Source organism: Chelonia mydas, chromosome 6, assembly GCF_015237465.2.
Source record: "Chelonia mydas isolate rCheMyd1 chromosome 6, rCheMyd1.pri.v2, whole genome shotgun sequence".
Taxonomy (NCBI): Eukaryota; Metazoa; Chordata; order Testudines; family Cheloniidae; genus Chelonia; species Chelonia mydas.
In genome coordinates this window covers 95,203,730-95,223,341 of record NC_051246.2, presented here as the reverse complement: position 1 = coordinate 95,223,341, position 19,612 = coordinate 95,203,730, and the positions used below count along the sequence as shown (strand labels likewise).

Sequence of the window (19,612 nt, the reverse complement as noted above, 5' to 3'; positions counted from 1 at the left end):
CTACTTCACCATGGATAATTATAAATGTAGGTCCTTTTCTATTCTTTGACCACTTCTAAGGTATAATTTATATCTGGTCTTCTTTACAAATAAGCTCAAATCCTTTAAAAACTTAAATGAATACACCACTTAAGATCCCAAATCATTTACAGATTGTTTGTAGATTAAACACTTACAGATACATTTTGTGATTTGGAGTCAGCAAAACGACAGTGTTTTTAGCATAAAATGTGTAGATTCAATGTATGAATGAAAACACCCTCTGATGTGCCCATTTATTGATACTAATAAAATCAAATGCTGTATGTGTAAAGTCAAAATATGGACTTTACAGTCTGAACTCACTCTGATTACTTAGTCTATGCTTAGTCTTCCCCAGACAGTGGTCCCCAAATTTTCTCTGCAGAATCATGTAACACCTTATACATATTAAAAATATATAGTAGTAAAGTAGTTTATTTTTATTATTTTTACTGATATTTTTTAGTTTTTTAAGAGTCCACTGTATTTTGGAAAACCTGCACCAAGACTTGATAAAACATCTTTAATTAAGCAGTTTATCTAGATTTATATTGTAAACATTTATGTACCTTATTTAAAAAAAACAAACACCCTTTTTAGGCCTATAGCAAACAGGTTATTTTTCACATGTTGATATTTCTCCTCAAAGTACTGCCTTTCAAAGGGCTCACCCTCACCAGTTTACTCCTTCTCATTGGCATTGAGCAGAGATGCCTCTCCCTTGCCTTCAGAGAGGGACGCCTGGAACAGTATTGGTGGTTCCTTGCCAAGAGTGCTGCCCCAGGCTAAATAGGAGTGGCACTGGGCCAGATCCCTAAAGCATGCCATCCTGACCATACCCACCTTACTGGGGACCATCATTGTACATGTCCTAGAGCAGATCTCTCTCTCACGTATCCAGAAAAAGGGTGAGATCCTACTGTCCATCAGCTTTCTTGGACAGATCTGTAATACCAGAGCCTGATGTTGCCCTCCGGCAGATGGAGTTAATGGAAAGCCAGCAGTGATCCTCAGCTCCACCCAGAGTTGTCATCTTCATCACCTGATGAGGTAACGACACCAGTCCCTACCCTGCCGGGTGATGACTTCAAAGCCTTCCAGGAGTTTCTATACTATATAGCAGAGACCCTGTGCATCAACAGAGTTACACGAGAGAAGTCCCACCAACTGTTTGGTATTCTCAGCTGCACTACTTGGGCCAGGATTGCCCTGCCTATCAATGAGGGCGTAATGGAGCCAACTAAGGCACTGTGGCAAACCCTGGCCACTCTTCCTCCCACCTCTGAATGCCTGCAAAAAGGGATATCAGGAGACTCTAAAAGGCTTCAGACATCTTTATGTCCACTCAAACACAAAGTCCTCACTAGTATCTAGAGTCCAGCAGAAATCCAGATCTTCATAAGATACTTCTAAGGGCACAGACTCAAATAAATTAGACTTGTTTGCGTGCAAAGCATACTCCTTGGCCTCATTTCATCTCCAGGTGGTGAACTACCTGGCCTTGTTCATGAAATATAACTTCCTCATGTGGGAGAGGTCTCTCCCTTCCTGACAAAGGTCCCACCTCAGTATAGGGAGGAGTTTTAAAAAAAAAAAGGCCAAATAGTTGCAAGCATGGCACCGCAAACAGCCATGGATGACATGGCTATGAGGTTGATGGCCACAGATACCATGATGACATGGATGCTTGACTGCTAGTGTCAGTGATACCCAAAAGGAACAAGCCACCATTGAGTTCCTGCCTTTTGAGATCAAAGAACAATGAGGTGCTCCATTCCTGAAAGACTCAAAGGCTATGTTAAGGTCCTTAGGGATTTACACTCCAGCTCTCTACCTGAGATCTTATAAATATCAGCCCCAACAGAGACAAAGATCACAGTCACAGTCTATGGGCCTACAACCAGAATGTCAGCCTCCTGAAAGATCTCAGTACTTTCGCAGACATCCATCCTTGACTTTCTCTGTTACTTACCTGACAGTCATAGAGGGAGCTGCTTTGATAAGAGTGTTTAGAGACAAACCAGAGCTGATCCAAACCCTCTCTTTACCCTCCAGAGCCATCTTGCCCCTTTCCACTGAGCTTGGTCCACTGTTATATCAGACACATAGGTCAGAGACATCATCGACAAGGCAATGCTATTCATTTCCACTTTACCCACTACCCACCTCCCTTCCCCTTTCCTCTTCAGAGACCCTTTTGTGATGCTTAGATGTTCAACCCAGACAGTAAGAGGTTGTGTCGCCACCTGCCCTGCAACTCTTGGTTCCTTAAATGTTATGCAGCTGTGGCTCACACCCTGACACTAACAGCCAGCATACAAGCATGCAGGTCACATCCTGGCTTCTGCTGCCCAGTCGCTTTTTACAGGGTGACGGCAACACCCGCCAGTCCCAAATTTCCCCAAAACCATCTGCCCTGGGGTGTCCAGATCTCTCGCTGAACACGTACAGAAGTTAAGTTCGCTGCTCCCGTAAAAAGAGAGCACCACCTGGCTTATTACCTTAACTAGGGTTAACAAACAGTCTGTTTTAATCAAAGCACTGAATTGGTTTATAGAAAACATAAAGCAAGTTTATTAAACAAAAGGTCATAGGTTTGTGATAACTAATAAAAGGAATAAAGATAGAAAGTGTTAAAAAAAAACAAAAGTAAAAATACACTTCTAAGAGTAAAACTTAATTATATGATCCTTGTTCATGATGGTTTCCCTACTTACAGCAACTTTTCCAGCATGACTAGCTGTTGTATCCAGGATCCACCCTTACAGAACCAGAGTGCTGGTTTCTTTGTTTCTTCAAGAGATGGATGCCAAAATGGCTTTCTGTCCTTGTTTATATCTTCCCAAAGTCATTGACCCCGCTTCAAGAGGCAGGAAGGCTTCCTGGAGTTGCAGTCTCCATCCCAATCAGGATTATTAGGTAGTCAGTTTTTCCCGCTTGCTCTCATGATGGCTTTGTCTACCTTGATTGTAAATGTGCCTTCATGGTCTGTGCCTGATAACCAGGTTGGTCAGACAAGTAAATATGCATTCCTATGTCTAGGGCAGATGGGGCTTATGCATTGCTTGTCAATCACATTTAAAGAACATAATTCTATCACATATTTATAATTCTTTGTGCACATCCTTCACATATATCACACAAATATTAAGGATCAGTGAGTTAGTTTTCCAGTGAGATATTACATGCCACTTTTTGGGTATATATCATGACAACAACATGTTAAGTGTAATGAGTATGTCAGGCCTGACAAGAGTTGCTGACACAGAGTAGTGAACCACCAATGGGCCTCTTGTTTCACACCTCACGACAATCCAATTACATACAGAAGTGGCCTCATTGCTTTATCTCAGCACTTTACAGGTATCACAGGAGTACAAGGGAAAAGGCTTCTAACTCCTGATACTTCATCGTCCCATCCTCAAACAACTCCAAAGCAAATACATATGCCTCCTCAGGTTCAGGATGGTAACACTTGCTTCTGTCATTCCATCTCTCCAGGGTCAGGATTGGTTATTGGCTCTCACCTTACAGGAAGCATCCTTCCACATTCACTTGGCCCCAGGAAGTACTTGAGATTCATACTGGGGCCAAATCATTATCAGTACAAGGTACTGCCATTTGGACTGTTCAGAACACTAAGAGTCTTTACAAAATATCTAGTCATCTTAACACCCCACTTGATAAGACACTTCCTAAGCAAACAACCAGTGACCAATCATGCATGGTCCCTGTGGAGATCCATCATAAAGTTGAAATTCCATATTTGTGAGATTTCCATGATAGACCAAGGATAATGCCAGAATATCTTTTCCAGGGGGGACAGGAGCCAGAGCTCATTGCCTGATGCCTTCCTTCTGCAGTGGAACCCAGGCCTTTATAACGTTCCATTGATTCCCTTGATTCATCGGGTGATTTCCAAAATCAAAAGAGAACAAACCGCAGTCATTCTTGTGGCTTCATACCAAGAGACGTGGCTTTGAATGATACACCCGCTACAGGTATCCTGTCAACTGCCAATGCATCTCCCCCACTCCCTGGATTTGATTGCACAGCACCAGCCTGATAGCCTATCCAGACGCAAAGTCACTGCATCTGATTAATTTGCCCAGATGTTAGCTGGATAAGTAACACAGACAGGACTGTTCTAGAGAAGTCCAGGAGATCCTGATATAGAGCAGGAAGACATCCACCAAAAGGCCTTGTGCATCAAAATGGAAGAGATTCTTGATTTGGACCTCTCCATAGGGCATGGACCTTATGCAGGCTACAGTACCAAAGATCTTCCGTTGCTTGCTGCATCTGAAACACTCTGGCCTTACGGTCCACCTTCCAGCATTCTTTGCTTACCATATGCCAGTACAGTCATGCTTGGTCTTCTCATACCCCAGGGCATTGAAGTTCCTCAAGGTCCTGCTACATACTTATCCACTAATAAGAGAACCTTCTCTTGCCTGGAACCTCAACATTGTCCTCTTGAGATTCATGTGCATTCCCTGTGATCCTCTGTCAGAATACATCTTACTTCAGCTCACTCTGAAGATGGTCACCCTTGATGCTGTCACTTCAGCTAGATGAGTGATTGAGCTCCAAGCACTTCTGGCTGACCCCCTCTACATGATATTTCATAGGTACAAACTGATGTTGTATCCTCACCCTAAGATCATCCCCAAGATGGGGTCTCACAGTTCCATCTCAATCAATCAATCAATTTGCCTGTCTTCTTCCCAATACCCAATTAACATTGAGAGAGAAGTTACAGATGCTCGACGTTTCCAGAGTCTTACTTTACTACATGGACAGAACCAAACTAATCATATTGTCTCCCCATTTATTTCTCGCTATAGCCATCCATTCCAAAGGCCAGGCCACCTTATCATATCTAATATCTAAGTGGATAATGCAACATATCTTTCTATGTTGCCAGCTGGCTGCTGTACCTCTCCCACTGAACATCAAGGCTCATACCACCAGAGCTCAAGCAACATCCTCTGCCTGCATCAGAAATGTGCCAAATTCTGAAATCTGCAAGGTGGCAACACATAGTAACCCACTGACCTTTGTCAAACATTATGGATTGGACTTAGCCACAAGGGCAGATGCCAAGTTTGGGAGAGCAGTACAACAATCACTGTTCAGCTGATGCAGCTGATAATGCTTCATCCCACCATCCAGCGAGGGTGCTACTTGCCTATCACATACAGTGGGATCCATGCTGGCATACACTCAAAGGAGAAAGAACACTTACTTACTCTATAGTAACTGCGGTTATTTGACCAGCCCTCCATTTCCTGCTTTCAGAGACCTCAGTGAACATGGGCTTTGAATTGCAGGGGAACTGATGGAGGATTGCAGCTGCTCCAACTTTGATGTCCTTGCATTGGAGCATGAGAAGCCATGCGGTGCTTGCAAAGCCCCAATGGATACTGCTATTCAATAGACTCTGATCTCATGCTTGTGAGACTTATATGCACTTACAGTGCGATTCGCACTGACAGCAACATCTCAAAGAACCACAGTTACTGTAGGGTAAGTAATCATTCTTTTCTCTGTTTTGGATAAGTTTTGAATATGGCTTTAGTTGAATTATACAGTTGCTGATCCCCTGTTTGGCTGACACCAATACACTGATGAGGGTCACAGAAGACACTTTGTTTTCCTGAGGGAGAGCTATTGCTAATATGCTTTCTATGAGCTGAGCAGATGAACATCCTGGACTTTTTTCCAGATTTTTTTAAATTGAGCAAAAAATAATAATTTTATACCCTGAAGACTGTTGTTATTAGACCTAGAAAGTGAGTTTTTGAGCATATGCCACACTTTGTTTTTATTTGTTATATGCAGTTTCACAAAGAGAAACAGTCCTCTGAAAAAGATGAGACGGGCCTGCTTCCCTTTAGAATATTGCCTTGTTTAATCTGTTTATCTGTATAGTTAGGAAACTGTTGCACATTCTATTTTTTGATGTTTTCGTCTTCACATTATAGTAAGGTTTGGTACTACTGAGATTTTAAACTCTCCGGGACAGGAACTGTCTTTTGTTGCGGGTGTACGGTGCAATGCAAATAGCAACAGCTTTCGGGCTGCCATCTGAGTGTGTCTTCCATTGCTCCTTTGTCATTAGAGACCCTTTTATCTCTGTTAGGTGATTGAGGTTTGACTCCAACTATGCTGTTGAAGAACTGCACCTTTTGCTATATTTCAGTCTGATACAGACTGATTCTCTTTGGGAATAAAGGAGGCTTGTAAAGCCATATTAAATCTCTGTTTGACCAAGGAGGTGTACCTTTTCCTTCCTAATGCTGACCATATAACAGTTTTTATGCATTAGTTATTTTGCTTCTATGACATTTTTGGGTAACCTTTCATCTGATGTAGATTGCAGCCTTCTGGGGCAGACTGCACTAAACATGTAATAGCCCTGCTTAGAGCTATCCACTTGTTTCTTTCTTTGTATCTTGGTAAAATTAAAGGTGTCATTGTCACTCTAAAAGCTTGGTCTGGGACCTAGATAGGATGGTCTTGCCGTCTGGTGAGCTGAACTCTCCAGGATGAGCAGCAAATCTTCCTTAGTTGAAGGCCTTTAGCCCAGTTTGCACAGATTTCAGAGCATGTTGTCATTTGACTTTGTAATTGATTAATTTTTTGTGGCTTGTGGGTTTTTGCTTAGTTTTGGTTTATACTTCAGCTTGCAGCAGCAGTAATAAGGTTTATGGTTCTTTGCAGATTAGGAACTAGAGTAAAAGAACCCGATGCAGAGTAATGTACCGGTAATTTATACCTCCATGTGCCAGTGAGACCTCTTCTGCCAAAGGAAGTATTCACTCAAAAAGCAATGTTGCTTCTACGTGTCCTTCAGCAAGTAGTGGAGGGACAGCCTTTGAGCTTCCAGAGGAACCTGGTCAGTAGGAAGGCTGAGAAGATGCTCAGTATTATTGCATGCACCATCTAACCTAGCCACACGCCTTCCCTGGATCGTACCACCCACTTGTTTTCAATTGTGCTCAACTTGCTATAGGTTGGATTTGAACCATTGACATAGAGATGAAATGCTGCCTATGTATCCTGCTATTGATTCACTGCTCGAAACTTTCTGCAATATTTAGTAGATATATTTCTACTGCAAAAAATATAAAATTTTGACTATACATATTCTTTGCATAATTCTTAACTGTAAATGTTTCTATTTATGAAAAATGACTGTGGTTCATTCCTCTTTGTGGGGGGGTCTACATACACACATACTTCTGTTGCATACTTCTGTTTAACTTTTTGTTAAATCCACTTCACTATTATAATTACAATACAAAGAAATTGTAGCTTCTTTCTGCATAATATCACTGGCCTATGATATGATATGGCCTATTCTATCCAGCCACACATCAAGTGCTTAAAGAGCTCTGAAAATAAGTGGGAGGGGATCATGATCCCCACATCTGCCCATCTCCCTGCCCAGTGCTCAATTCTGACCCCAGTGCCCAAATCAATCCTGTCCCTTTAGCCCTCCCATCTGCTCTGCCCCCTCCAGCCTCATCTCTGCTCCTCCTGCAGCCCCTGGATTTTTTCACATCCATCTTCTAGGCCTAGTGGGGGGCCTGCAGCAGGGATGCCTTCTGACCCTTCCAGGCTGGGGGGGCAGCTCCAAGCATTCTTCATCCCCCTCTGACCTTCCCAAGCCTCATGTTGCAGGGAAGAAGAGGGGAGGAGCAGAAGAGCCATCCAGTTGTTCCCAGGAGAGGCTGGGGAGGTGGGAGCGTAGCTGCTCTGAGCTACTGTGCTCTTTCTGCTCTTCCCCTCCTCCATCAGAATGGTGTGGGCTTTTGAGGGGAGGGGCAGCGAGCTCTGCCTGCTTTCTGCACCAGTTCTGATTCGCTGCTGTACTCCAGGAGGTGGGCAAGTAAGTGGTGAAGGCAGCTAGTCATAGAGGGTTTTCTCCAGTTTATACTAAAAATGTGCACCCTTCAGCAACCCATAAAAAGAAAAGGAGTACTTGTGGCATCTTAGAGACTAACAAATTTATTTGAGCATAAGCTTTCGTGAGCTACAGCTCACTTCATTGGATACATTCAATGGAAAATATAGTGGGGAGATTTTATATACACAGAGAACATGAAACAATGGGTGTTACCATACAGACTGTAACAAGAGTGATCAGGAAAGGTGAGCTATTACCAGCAGGAGGGGGTGGGGTGGGGGGAACCTTTTGTAGTGATAATCAAGTTGGGCCATTTCCAGCAGTTGACAAGAACAGTAGGAGGGGAAATAAACAAGGGGAAATAGTTTTACTTTGTGTAATGACACATCCACTGTCAGTCTTTATTCAAGCCTAAGTTAATTGTATCCAGTTTGCAATTTAATTCCAATTCAGCAGTCTCTCGTTGGAGCCTGTTTCTGAAGTTTTTTTGTTGAAGAATTGCAACTTTTAGGTCTGTAATTGAGTGACCAAAGAGATTGAAGTGTTCTCCAGCTGGTTTTTGAATGTTATAATTCTTGACGTCTGATTTGTGTCCATTTATTCTTTTACGTAGAGACTGTCCAGTTTGACCAATGTACATGGCAGAGGGGCATTGCTGGCACATGATGGCATATATCACATTGGTAGATGCGCAGGTGAACGAGCCTCTGATAGTGTGGCTGATGTGATTAGGCCCTATGATGATGTCCCCTGAATAGATATGTGGACACAGTTGGAAATGGGCTTTGTTGCAAGGATAGGTTCCTGGGTTAGTGGTTCTGTTGTGTGGTGTGTGGTTGCTGGTAAGTATTTGCTTCAGGTTGGGGCACTGTCTGTAAGCAAGGACTGCCCTGTCTCCCAAGATCTGTGAGAGTGATGGGTCGTCCTTCAGGATAGGTTGTAGATCCTTGATGATGTGTTGGAGAGATTTTAGTTGGGGGCTGAAGGTGATGGCTAGTGGCGTTCTGTTATTTTCTTTGTTGGGCCTGTCCTGTAGTAGGTAACTTCTGGGTACTCTTCTGGCGCTGTCAATCTGTTTCTTCACTTCAGCAGTTGTAGTTGTAAGAACGCTTGATAGAGATCTTGTAGGTGTTTGTCTCTGTCTGAGGGATTGGAGCAAATGTGGTTGTATCATAGAGCTTGGCTGTAGACAATGGATCATGTGGTGTGGTTTGTAAGAAAGCTGGAGGCATGTAGGTAAGTACAGCGGTCAGTAGGTTTCCAGTATAGGGTGGTGTTTATGTGACCATCGCTTATTAGCACCGTAGTGTCCAGGAAGTGTTATCTCTTGTGTGGACTGGTCCAAGCTGAGGTTGATGGTGGGATGGAAATTGTTGAAATCATGGTGGAATTCCTCAAGGGCTTCTTTTCCATGGGTCTAGATGATGATGATGTCATCAACGTAGCGCAAGTAGAGTAGGGGCATTAGGGGATGAGAGCTGAGGAAGCGTTGTTCTAAGTCAGCCATAAAAATGTTGGCATACTGTGGGGCCACACGGGTACCCATAGCAGTGCCACTGATTTGAAGGTATACATTGTCCCCAAATGTGAAATAGTTATGGGTGAGGACAAAGTCACAAAGTTCAGCCACCAGGTTCGCAGTGACATTATCGGGGATACTGTTCCTGACGGTTTGTAGTCCATCTTTGTGTGGAATGTTGGTGTAGAGGGCTTCTACGTCCATAGTGGCTAGGATGGGTTTTTCAGGAAGATCACCGATGGATTGTAGTTTCCTCAGGAAGTCAGTGGTGTCTCGAAGATAGCTGGGAGTGCTGGTAGCGTAGGGCCTGAGGAGGGAGTCTACATAGCCAGACAATCCTGCTGTCAGGGTGCCAATGCCTGAGATGATGGGGCGTCCAGGATTTCCAGGTTTATGGATCTTGGGTAGCAGATAGAATACCCCTGGTCGGGGTTCCAGGGGTGTGTCTGTGCGGATTTGTTCTTGTGCTTTTTCAGGGAGTTTCTTGAGCAGATGGTGTAGTTTCTTTTGGTAACCCTCAGTGGGATCAGAGGGTAATGGCTTGTAGAAAGTGGTGTTGGAGAGATGCCTAGCAGCCTCTTGTTCATATTCTGACCTATTCATGATGACGACAGCACGTCCTTTGTCAGCCTTTTTGATTATGACGTCAGAGTTGTTTTTGAGGCTGTGGATGGCATTGTGTTCTGCACGGCTGAGGTTATGGGGCAAGTGATGTTGTTTTCCACAATTTCAGCCCGTGTACGTCAGCAGAAGCACTTTATGTAGAAGTCCAGTCTGTTGTTTCAACCTTCAGGAGGAGTCCACCCAGAATCCTTCTTTTTGTAGTGTTGGTAGGAAGGTCTCTGTGGGTTAGTATGTTGTTCAGAGGTGTGTTGGAAATATTCAGCAACCCAGTTCATTTCTAGGAAATTTTATTTCCCACGGCTGCAACCTGGAGCATTTCAAGCACGACACAAAACTAACACTCTCATCCAGGTTCTTATCATCTCACATCTCAGTTAGTGCAATGTCCTTTTCTTGCCTCACTCATACCCAGTCAGAATGCTTCTGCAGGGATCATTTTCCTAGCATGTTACTTTAACCTCATCACCGTTCTCTTTGCTTCCTCCTTCTGGCTCCCTCCTCTCTGTCACATCAAACAAGCTAGTTGTTTGCGCTTTCAGGACTCATCCCAACCCATCCCTACCCTGCCTATCATCTCTCATTCTGTATCAAAAGATTGACTCTTACCTCATTTGGTCTATTATGCCAATCTCCATTGTCTGCTTGTTAAATTTTTAAACAAGCTCCGTCATGCTTTCTCCATGCAGCCCTTCATGCTTGACAGGAGCTCCCTGTAAACATCCATAGAGCTATTTCATTCTCCTCCTTCAAAACCCCCTTAAAACTTTCCTTTGTTAGGATGCCTACAAAAGCTGTACAGTAGTTCAGCTGTTGGGGTCCTGAGACCACAACCTATCATGCTGACCAATATTGTCTCATTGTTTTCTTGTATTTGTCAGTATTAATCTGTTGTCTCTTGTCTTAAAATTAGCTTTTAAGGTCTTTGGGGCAGGGACTGTCTTCTGTTTGTACAGAATCTAACACAATGGGGTCTGGGTCTATGTCTCCTAAATAATATGGCTATGATGATGATGATGGTGATGATGATGATAATTAATAATAAGATGAAAATTAGAAATTACAGCCATTGTGAATAAGAATCACTGCAGTCAAGAAACTGATGAAAATTATTTATAGATGCTCATGATAACAGAGCAATTTGTTGACAATTGCATTACTGTTGTCATTTTTAGCTGTAAGTAGCCATTATTTTTACACTGAGTAGTTTAATGACACAAACACAGATATTTACATAAATCCTGGAGGCTACAACATGTAAAGGGAATTTTAGTGTTTCAGACTTCAGAATAGGGTTGAAAGCATTTATCAAACTTTTATAATGCTTCTTTTTTCTTGTATTCTATTCTTCAGAGTACCCGAATGGCCTTGGACCATCTAGAGTCTGTTCCTGAGAAACTGAGCCTTTTGGAAGATTTCAGAGATTTTGGAGTGAGAAAGTTTTCACTTGTCTCTCAGTATTTCTGAATTGTTGAGAATAATTGACAACTTCCTGATGTGCAAAGAGAAATCTATTACCTAAAGGACATACAATGAAATCTAAACTACAGTATTCCAATTTTAACTCATATAGTAATAATGGGGTTTATTTCCTACTCTTGAGGAATTGGTTGAAAATCGTAGAATTAGTTTAACTTTATACTGGTAAAGAAATACTGGAATAAGAACAGATTTAAAAATTTTATTAAAGCTAACATTAAAAAAAGTATATAATACATAGGTTGGGAAAAGAGTGTTTGTACATCGGGGTAGAGCGCTTAGATTAGCCACAAATATAAAGTTAGTTTTTAAAAGTTATATGACTACATTATGAAACTTTCAGTTTAGGCAAGCCAAGGTAATTGAGTAAACTATTTCAAGTACTGTTGCTATAGTCTTTACTGATTTGTTCAAAATAGGTTGATGTGGTGCCTTTTTTATTAGTGATTATAACTTCTGCATCAATAATTAGAAAGAGGCAGATTATTGTTTGATTTTTGTATAGACATAACATCCTGCAGTTCCCTTGGCAGCGCTATCCAGGATGAGGACTGCTGAGTGCCTGTGCTTTCATAACCCAGCTCATTTATTGATAAGCCTGTGAAAACTGCATAATGAGCATAAAAGCTGTTTGAGAGTCAAGTTTGTTCATTATGTTAGGTAGATACATCCTGATATATTGAGGGGAAAATCAGGCACGAAGTTCAGTATGCCAAATTGATGAACATTGTCACATCATCTTGAACATCAAATGCTATCATTACTTTCTATTAATGTATACTCCAGTGTTTAGGAGTGCAACTCTTACATGCAAAGTGCGTTCTTTGGAAGGTTACAATATGTGTTCCAGATCTTCCACATTCTGTTTGACAGTTCCAAGGTTCAAGAATGACTTAGGTCACAAGTCACCAATTCAGCAACGCACTTAAGCATGGTCATAAGTTCCACAGAAGCTGATGAGCTTTGCAGAATCAGATCCCAGCAGAATGAATGTAGTGGTCTCAGTCTCATCCTTAGACTGTTTGCAGCTTTGTGCTATTGGTTTTTCCGGCTTAGTGGTGTATTAACAGAGAGATTGTTGTGCATGATGAAGGGAAATGCATTAGTAATACAGAACAATGCAATTTAATGGCCAAATCCTGTTTGCTGTACTCAGACAAGTAGTCCCACTGATTTTAATAAGACTACTCTTTTGAGAGAGGTAAGCAGAATTTCACTTTATTTTATGTACTTCACTTTTTATCTCAAACAAAACATTTCCTAAAGCACTTTACAGAGTTAAATTGTAGCACAAAAGGGAGAGAGAAGAGAGTTTAGAAATTATATTTGAAGGTTGAAGAGCAATTGATAATTGATTAGCTGTAACGATACGGAGAGGCTGAGTGGGGTTGTAATGCTTACATGCTAACCTGCCATACAACCTGGGTTATATATTCTTTGGCTTACACAGCCATTGCCATCATCTTTTGCATGTGAAGCACTACACAACTTTTTGGCATTGTAGGAATAATAATGGGTCAAATCATAAAGTCCTTCAGATTTTACTCAGTTACTTGATGATTTCAATAAGAATTTTGATTGTGTAAGGACTTTAGGATTTCAACAAATAATAACAACAACAGTAATACAGTTAGCTCTTATTTAACCATCATCAGTAATAATTCACTTTGAACACTGCAATTAAATCCATTCATCCCAGTTTTTAATATATCTTTCCAACAAATCCAGAGAAGTAAGTAGAAATAGCTGATGTTTGCAGTAAATCTCCTGTATAGTTTCTATACTTGGTTTCTGACCCAATACCTAGAAAAGTGTGTTTTTTTCACAGCACAGCTATCAAATAAAGATATATGGTTGTCTTGACTCATGGGGACATACTGACAGTGTTAAGAGAGAGCCTGTCAAGGCTGGTAAGCCTACAATTAGATCTTTTGGGGCTTAATGGCTAAATTGCAGTGCTGTAATTCTTTTACATTCATGAGAGCCACACAAAATTAGGAAATTCTATTCTGAAAACCTGTTGTTGTTTTCGAAAGGAGAGTTGGGAACCCAATAGCTCAAACAAACTTTTAAATCTGAATTATTTAAAACATCCATCAGTGAAAATGCATATTCATTTTTATTTATTTTCTATATAGAATCTTTCATACTGAGAGATCCCACTGCACACATTATGTTTATGGGAGACACTGTATTCTGGTCTTTAAAGCACAAGGCTGTGAGTTAGGAGACCTTGGGGCTGATTCAGACTTCATCTTGGTTTTACATCGGTGTATGTCTGTTGTCTTCAGTCGAGCTCTGATTAGAGCTGGGTGAATAACTGATTTTTTTGGTTCATTGGCAGTTCCTCCTTCTGATGTGGAACAGGAATTTGAACTTGGGTTTCATGCATTGCAGGAGAGCACCCTAGCCACTGAACTATAGGATATTCTGGTCTTTCTTAGTCTCTCCTGTTGAAGTTCTTCCACTTTTGATGAATAATTAACTAGTAATTGGAGTAGGGACTTGAACTAGAGTCTTCTGTATCTTAGGGGAGTGTCCTAACCACCAAGCTATAGAGTAATTCTCACATTTTTTCACTGGCCCAATGACTATTCATTGTCATTCATAGTAGCAATTCATAGTATTTCATAATTTGTTTATAAAAAGTGGAACACCTTCAGTGGGAGAGAGTGAGAGACCCACAACAGAATATCCCATAGCCTAATGGTTAGGCTGTCTCTTGCAAGTTGGGGCTACTCTAGTTAAAATCCCTTCTCCACACCAGGGCAGACTTTTCAGACAAGTGAAATAAGTTGGGTAATATACACATAGAACAGACAGGACCTCCATTTTTAAGGTCCTTTCTGAAGAGCCTCTACCCAGTAAACTTGGTGGAACTCATGTGGTCATTCATAGTATTTCATAATTTGTTTATAAAAAGTGGAACACCTTCAGTGGGAGAGAGTGAGAGACCCACAACAGAATATCCCATAGCCTAATGGTTAGGCTGTCTCTTGCAAGTTGAGGCTACTCTAGTTAAAATCCCTTCTCCACACCAGGGCAGACTTTTCAGACAAGTGAAATAAGTTGGGTAATATCCACACAGAACAGACAGGACCTCCATTTTTAAGGTCCTTTCTGAAGAGCCTCTACCTAGTAAACTTGGTGGAACTCATGTGGTCATTCATAGTATTTCATAATTTGTTTATAAAAAGTGGAACACCTTCAGTGGGAGAGAGTGAGAGACCCACAACAGAATATCCCATAGCCTAATGGTTAGGCTGTCTCTTGCAAGTTGAGGCTACTCTAGTTAAAATCCCTTCTCCACACCAGGGCAGACTTTTCAGACAAGTGAAATAAGTTGGGTAATATCCACACAGAACAGACAGGACCTCCATTTTTAAGGTCCTTTCTGAAGAGCCTCTACCTAGTAAACTTGGTGGAACTCATGTGGTCCAGGGAAAATTAGGTTTTTTTTTTTTTAAAGTGTAGCTGTGCTCTGAAAAGTGACATTATAAAAATGGCTTTGTGGGGTTCTATGTATGTTGTTTCTCAGTCACTTCATAACAAATTTACCGAGTTTACAAATCTGATTTTTTTTTTTGTAACTGCCAGCTTTGAAAATTAAACCTGTGTTCTGAATGTGAAATTGAGTTCCTTCTGACTCGTATAATCATCATCATAAGTACTGAAGGTTCTGAGACTGGAACTTAGTTAATAAATCTTTGGGTGAAATGTGTGCCTGATTAGACCCTAGCTTACTCTTCAGTAGCTGTGTTGACTCTGCAAATTCACCTCTGAGTAAAGGTGGGGAAAACTTTGCTTTTTTCAGTCAAGTATGTAGAGAAATGATGAACTTGTGGTGAAATCACTGAATAAGGATTCAAAAGATCTGATTTCACTCCATGCTTTGTCACAGACATCTTGTGTAATTGTGGGCAAGTCATTTAATCTCTATGTGCTTCAGCTCCCCATTGGTAAAATGCGGGCAGCATTACTTAATTTCTCCTTCCCTTTGTCTGTTTAGATTTTAAGATATTTGGGGCTGAGGCTGTCTCACTATGGATTTGTAGAGCACCTAGCACAATAAAGCCACTAGCTTTGGTGAGGATGTATAGTCATGCAAATAATAAATAGTTATAATGATATCATAATTAAGGCTACGATTTAGTCATGGGTACTTTTAGTAAAAGTAAATGGACAGGTCACCGGCAATAAACAAAAACTCACGGCCTGTGACCTCTCTGACATATACGCATGACTAAATCTTAGCGGGGGGGCGGGAGGGGGTGGCGGCACTGCTTGGGGGAGGGACCCGGGGGGGCGCCCGGGGCCAGCTGTACAAGCTGCTTGGCTGCTGTAGCCGCCCCCAGGGCCACCCACGCACCGCTGCTTCATCCGTCCCGAGACCGCTGCTGGGGGCCGCAAAGAAGTAGCTGCTCCAGCTGCCCAGGAGCGCTGCTCAGGCGGTCCCCAAGGTCAGCCGCACTGGCCGCTGCTTGGGGCCGCCCAAACAGTGGCTGGTGCGTCTGGCCCAGGGGCCGCTGCAGCAGTGGCTGGTGCAACTGGCTGCGGGGCCGCCCAAGTGGCTGGCTGCAGAGCCGCTCCAGCACCAGCCATTGGGCTGTCCCCAGAACCACCTGAGCAGCTGGCCCTGGGGTCAGTCACGCTGGCCACTGCAGAAGTCACAGAGGTTGTGGAAAGTCAATGAATCCATGACAGACACGGAGCCCTAATCATAATAGATGGACTTTAATTCAAGGAGAACCTCGGTTGAGTAAGCATTTTTGTGTAGCTGTTTTTCTACCATAAATATCCACCCTTATTTCCCTGACCCAACACCTCAAGAAAGAATGGTTACAAATACTGGATTTTTACGAAAAAGCCTCACATATTTACTAAGAGTGCATTTTCCAAGACAGAGAAGTGCTCTCAAAGGGATATTTCTGCTGTACTACATCTTTATCAGATCCTACAAGCTAAGCAGTGTCGTTCCTGATTTTTATTTGAATGGAGACCTCCAAAGAACATCAAAGTACTGTAGAAAATGGTGGTCGTGGGTCTGTATATAGAATTCTTCCTTCCAAGTCAATCTGCCATGGATTGCAGATACATAATTTAGATCTGCTACTCAGGGTTCAGTCCATATCCAGATTTTTAGTTCCGGCCTATCTCTAATACTGTATGTCTATATAACCCTGTTTGAAAACTTGCCACTTGGTACAATTTGAAGTATAAATTTCAAATTTGAATTTGGCAGCATTTGGTCCCTTATGCTGGAGGTTTTTGATTATTTTATATAGGAAGACAAAATTATATTTATTAAATGTGAGTTCTGTCGTGTTTCCTACTTGGTATGCCATGTAGGTGGTGGTTGTCATTTAAATGCTTGAAAATTGTGCTTTTATTGAGTGTTTTCCGACATTAAGCCACAATAACTATCTGACTGCAGTATTATAGAGAGCTAGATTTTTATCCCTTTGCTGTGAAGGTAGGGTTTGATTTGAGGTTCTGTTAGTATTTCAGTTTGAAATGATACATTTGAAAATGATGCTTCCATACTATGGGGAAGAATCTCTCTTCTAGATCCTGCTAAGTACAGCAGAGTCCTAGAATATTACAGCACACTTCCAGCAAATTTCACTTTGCTGTAGGATGAACAAGTTAAGCGCTTCAACACTGTTTTTCTCCTTCCAAGGCTAATGTTAGTTGTCCCCCATATGTCAGTGGGAGGGTGGGGTTGGGCAAAAGTAGGCACTTCTCTTTGTAATTATGGTTCACAGCGTCTGTTGCACCCAACTACACTGACTCATTTACGTAGTGCATTGGCTTATTTATCATGTGTCTGTGTTGCATTTTTTTTTCTTTTCATTTCCAAGGCATTGTAAGATAGTACCCTCAGAACATCTTTCTTATTTATGTATTAAGGGAAAGTTACAATAAAACATTAACATACGACATTGTACTTTACTTATTCAGGATCAGGGTAATATTCAAGGAATTTCACTAAAGATTATGGCTTGCTGGCTGGGGAGCCCTCCTCCTCTGAATACTCTAAAAAGGGTGACCACATTTCTACATACCTATCCTATTTTTGGAGCTTCTCTTGTGTACATACTTTCTGTGAAAGTTTTTCCATTATAAGGACACTCCATATTTTACTATACCACAATTCCGTAGAAGGAGAAGTCACATTTTTCCAATATTGTGCAATACAAAGTCTAACAATAAAAAATAAATTAATTTATTGTTCCATTTAAAATGTAGATCCTTTACTGGAGCATTAGGTAAACAGATATGGGGATCTCTAGGAAGCTGGCATTTTGTCATGAAGTGAATCTCTTTAATAATTTCCTCTCCAAACTGTCTAATTCCTGGACACAACCACCACATGTGCAAATATGTTCCCTTTTCCCCACAACCTCTCCAACAGAGCTCCTCCCTAGCAGCAAAAATATGATGGATCTTAACTGGAGTCATATGTGATCAGTACCGTAATTTATAAAAAAAATTCTTTCTGAGCTACACAAAAGCAGCTGTATCTAAATACCCGTAACTAATTTTGTTTTTCCCCCATGAAAGAAATAAATTGAATTCCATGATATGATTTAGTGTTTGGGGGAAGTTGTAAGGAATCATTGATTAATCAATATTAATTAGCAAGGGGGAAAAAGCCTTTTATTTTTTAATTTGATTGTTTTCATCTTAACATCCGGGTTCTGTAGAGAGCCTCTTACACCTTTATCACCAGCAGTGCAATAAAGTTCCTATACTTCTAGCCCTGAACGCCAGTATTTAATCAGCCCTTACTGTTTTGAATGTCTGTTAGTGATACTCTTATTTACACGAGCAGACTAGGTTTCTTTGTTTAGGTACTCTTTCGCCTTACAAAAACAGTCAGACCTTTTTATGTGTTTCCAGGAATCTCATCGTCAGAGGGAGATAATTGAAGAGAGATACACTAAATACAAGGAAATTGTGGGCTCTCTACAGCAGCAGCTGGAGGATTCAAAGCGCAGAATCAAAAACTTCAAAGTATGTCTGTCTCCTTTCTCTTGAGTTGTTCCCTCTTGCATTCAGTCACTAGCAGATGCACATTTTATGGAGATTAGCTCAAGTTTCAGGCATTGACTAAAATCCTATATGAGCAATGTTTCTGCTTCAGTTATCAGGCCTCGCCTGCCAAGTGTGCAGCCAAATGGGCCCCAGCTCTGTCAGCATTTATTCCCTAGAAACACCCCTTTGCACTTTTTCTATTTGCTTTCCTTCTGGTCCTCTAACTTAAAAGGTAAATTTAGAGATCTAATTTTCCCCAATTCCCCAAGTGAAAAGTACTCTGATCCCAGAGGTGAAAGTAAGCCGGTACGCAAGAGCCGGTGCACCATACCGGAGCAGCCTGGCTTCCCCAGGGGGCAATTTAAAGGGCCTGGGGCTCCCAGCAGTGGCCTCCAGAGCCCCGCTGCTGAAACCCTGTGGTAGCGGCTGTGGGGCTCCGGCGGCTACTTAAAGGACCGGAGCAGGAGAAGCAGGGGAGCCCTGGGCCCTTTAAATAGCCCCCGGAGCCCCGGTTGCTGCTGCTACCCCGGTGGGGGAGGGGAGAAGGGGGAGCAGAAAGAGTGTGGGGGCACTTACCTCACAGGGTGGGCTGGGGCTGGCTCTGACCCCCTCAGCCCCTCCCCTTCCACCCTAGGCCCCGCCCCTTCCAGGGGCCAGAGCTGGTCCCAGCGTACCGGTAAGTCACTCGACGTACTTTCACCCCTGCCTGATCCCCTCTCTCAGCTACCAATCTTATCTACTTACAGCAAAGTGCTTATTCATAATGTCACTTCTCACTGGTTACACTGCTAATAGCTGCTTCCTTTAACTGGAAATTGAGAATTTCTTGTGGCACAGTGTGTCAGGGCAGCTTCCTGCGCCAGTGAAGAAGGAGTTAAAGAGCTCATGAATCTTTTAAGGATGGGTCCTCAAAAGGGGGGATCCAGGCTCACGCTGAGTGGCATCTGGTAAAAAACTGCACTAGAGTACAGAGCTCCCTGGTCCCAGGCAACAGGCTGTCTACTGAGAAAACTGCTTGA

The 19,612-nt window shown here is 42.1% G+C and overlaps 1 protein-coding gene across 4 annotated transcripts in view; it reads left to right on the top strand.

Moving 5' to 3' along the window:
• Positions 1–19,612, top strand: part of CEP128 (centrosomal protein 128) — a 428,984-nt gene that overhangs the window by 384,192 nt on the left and 25,180 nt on the right. For all 4 annotated transcript variants that reach the window (XM_043548663.1, XM_043548662.1, XM_037900795.2 and 1 more), the window contains 2 exons: positions 11,430–11,507; positions 18,459–18,572. In XM_043548663.1, the coding sequence (XP_043404598.1) occupies positions 11,430–11,507; positions 18,459–18,572 (192 nt within the window). The remainder of the gene's footprint in view (positions 1–11,429; positions 11,508–18,458; positions 18,573–19,612) is intronic.